General features: G+C 47.1%; 1 protein-coding gene across 1 annotated transcript in view; it reads left to right on the top strand.

Annotated features, from left to right (window-relative positions):
* The first annotated feature begins 388 nt into the window (after positions 1 to 388).
* The window catches only part of HSPA8 (heat shock 70kDa protein 8), a 4,347-nt gene continuing 2,022 nt past the window's right edge, over positions 389 to 2,713 (top strand). Inside the window, exons 1-4 of the mRNA XM_006895603.1 lie at positions 389 to 593; positions 892 to 1,097; positions 1,248 to 1,400; positions 2,519 to 2,608. Coding sequence (XP_006895665.1) covers positions 389 to 593; positions 892 to 1,097; positions 1,248 to 1,400; positions 2,519 to 2,608 — 654 coding nt within the window. The remainder of the gene's footprint in view (positions 594 to 891; positions 1,098 to 1,247; positions 1,401 to 2,518; positions 2,609 to 2,713) is intronic.

A 2,713-nucleotide genomic window follows, 5' to 3' on the forward strand; every position in this document is an offset into this window, starting at 1 on the left:
AAGCGCCGCAGCGGCGACTGCGGAGCGGAAGTGAGGTCAGGGCTCTGCGCGGCCTGCCCGCACGGAGCCGCGCAGGAAAAGGTCCTCGGCTTCCCCTCAGGACGGAGGGCTGCTCCTATCGCGCAGCAGCGGCTTCCGAAAGCCGGCCGTGGGAGGGAGGGGCCAGCGCCTGCCACGTGCTCCGCGACGTCGCGGGCCTCAGATGGGCTCCCAGCCGCGGACGTGCTCGGCGGCCGTTGGCACGGCAACCCGAACTGCGGCAGCGCCGGTCGCAGCCGCCCACGGGGCTCAGCAGACGGGTAGAGGGGCGAACGTGTGGAAATGATACGAAGTTAGCAACGCTTCCGTAGTTTTGTGTTAAAACCGCGAATTTTGTTTTTCAGCAACCATGTCCAAGGGCCCTGCGGTTGGCATTGATCTTGGCACCACCTACTCCTGTGTAGGGGTCTTCCAGCATGGGAAAGTGGAGATCATCGCAAATGATCAAGGCAACCGGACCACGCCAAGCTATGTCGCATTTACCGATACCGAACGACTGATTGGCGATGCGGCAAAGAATCAAGTTGCAATGAATCCTACTAACACAGTATTCGGTCAGTTTTTTTTTTTTTTAATTCGGTTAGCTTTAAAAAACAATACACGCAATTTTTATACATGAAAGTAGTTGGAAAGTTATTTTAGTGTTAAATTACGGGGTACTTAAAAACAATAAGAATTTTTACATGTTTAAATTACAGGGTAATGGATAACATAATGGTCAATTCTGGCTTTGAATATGTAACACACTTAAAAGTGACTTGGCAATCAATTTTTAAAAATTCCGTTTGGAGGCTTTGGGACGAAAGTGAAATACAAGGGAAATTAAATTGTTGCATATACTTTTTCCCCCAGATGCCAAACGTCTCATTGGACGAAGATTTGATGATGCTGTTGTGCAGTCTGATATGAAACACTGGCCCTTCATGGTGGTGAACGATGCAGGCAGGCCCAAGGTCCAAGTAGAATATAAAGGAGAGACCAAAAGTTTCTATCCAGAGGAGGTGTCCTCTATGGTTCTCACAAAGATGAAGGAAATTGCAGAAGCCTACCTTGGGAAGGTGAGTCAGCACTGCTTTGTAGTTACAGGAAAAGTTAGGTTTTGCTGATTCCAATTTTAACGGTGGTGTATGTCCAGTTAAGGATTAAGGTCACCAATGTGTTAACATTGGTAGTTGGTTACTTTTAACCTTTTTTTTTTTCTATACCAGACTGTTACCAATGCTGTGGTCACTGTACCAGCCTACTTCAATGACTCTCAGCGCCAGGCTACCAAAGATGCTGGAACCATTGCTGGCCTCAATGTCCTCCGAATCATCAATGAGCCAACTGCTGCTGCTATTGCTTATGGTCTGGACAAAAAGGTACATGGTGTTTTTCTTTTACGTGCTTTCGAGTTGTTTGCGACTCATAGCGACCCTATGCACAACAACCCTGCTCTATCCTGCGGCAACCGCACTGCCTCTGACACCCATCCCAATTACCCCAGTCACAGAATCAATCCATCTCATAGAGGGTCTTCCCCTCCTGCGTTGTCCCTCCACCCTCCCAAGCATGATGTCCCTCTCCAAGGACCCATCTCTCCTGGCAACATGTCCAAAGTGTGTCAGACGAAGCCCCAAAATCCTTGCCTCCAAGGAGTAGCTTGGTTTAATCCTCTCGAAGATGAATCTTGGTTTTCCTGGCAGTCCATGGTACTTTTTTCCAGTACTCTTCTCCAGCACCACAGCTCAAAGGCATCAACTCGCCTGTCCTCCTTAGTCATTGTCCAACTCTCTGATGCATAACAAGTGATTGCGAATACCATGGCCTGTATCAGGCGCACCTTAGTCTCCAGAGAGACACCATTGCTCTTTAGAGAGTGCTTCAGAGAGGTTCTTAACAGCAGACTTTCCCATCGCAATACGCTTGATTCCTGACTGCTGGTTGACCTCGAGCCGAGCAAATGGAACAGTCTCAATCTCTTGGCCATCCATCCTGATGCTGCCAATTGGTCCAGTGGTGAGAATCTTGGTTTTGACATTGAGCCTCAGTCCGTACTGAAGGCTGCAGTCCTTGACCCTTCGCAGCAAGTGCATGAGGTCCTCCTCAGTTTCAGCAACCAGGGTTGTGATATCTGCATAACATGCAAAAATTCTCATAGAGCCCAGCCTCCCGGATAATCTGCTGCATACATGTTGAAAAGATAACGGAGGCAGGATGAATCCCTTTCATACACCCTTGCCAATTTTGAACCATGCAGTGTTTCCTTGCTCTGTTCTGACTACTGCCTCTTGGTCCAAGTATAGGTTTTGCATTAGCACAATTAAGTGTTCCCGGATTCCCATTCTTCTCAGAGTCAGCCAGTTTGTTATGATCCACACAAAAGCCTTTGCATAATCAATGAAACACAAAAGGTATGTAGCATTAGAAATATAAGGTTAACATAAGACATTGACAATTTAAATCAATCCAAGAATTAATAATTTCATATTTTCAACAGGTGGGTGCTGAAAGGAACGTGCTCATCTTTGACTTAGGAGGTGGCACTTTTGATGTGTCAATCCTCACTATTGAAGATGGGATATTTGAGGTCAAGTCTACAGCTGGAGACACCCACTTGGGTGGAGAAGACTTTGACAACAGAATGGTCAACCATTTCATTGCAGAGTTCAAGCGCAAACATAAGAAAGACATC

The sequence above is a fragment of the Elephantulus edwardii genome, unplaced genomic scaffold (genome assembly GCF_000299155.1).
Source record: "Elephantulus edwardii isolate Elephantulus edwardi_28Jun2011 unplaced genomic scaffold, EleEdw1.0 scaffold00171, whole genome shotgun sequence".
In the NCBI taxonomy this organism is placed as follows: domain Eukaryota; kingdom Metazoa; phylum Chordata; class Mammalia; order Macroscelidea; family Macroscelididae; genus Elephantulus; species Elephantulus edwardii.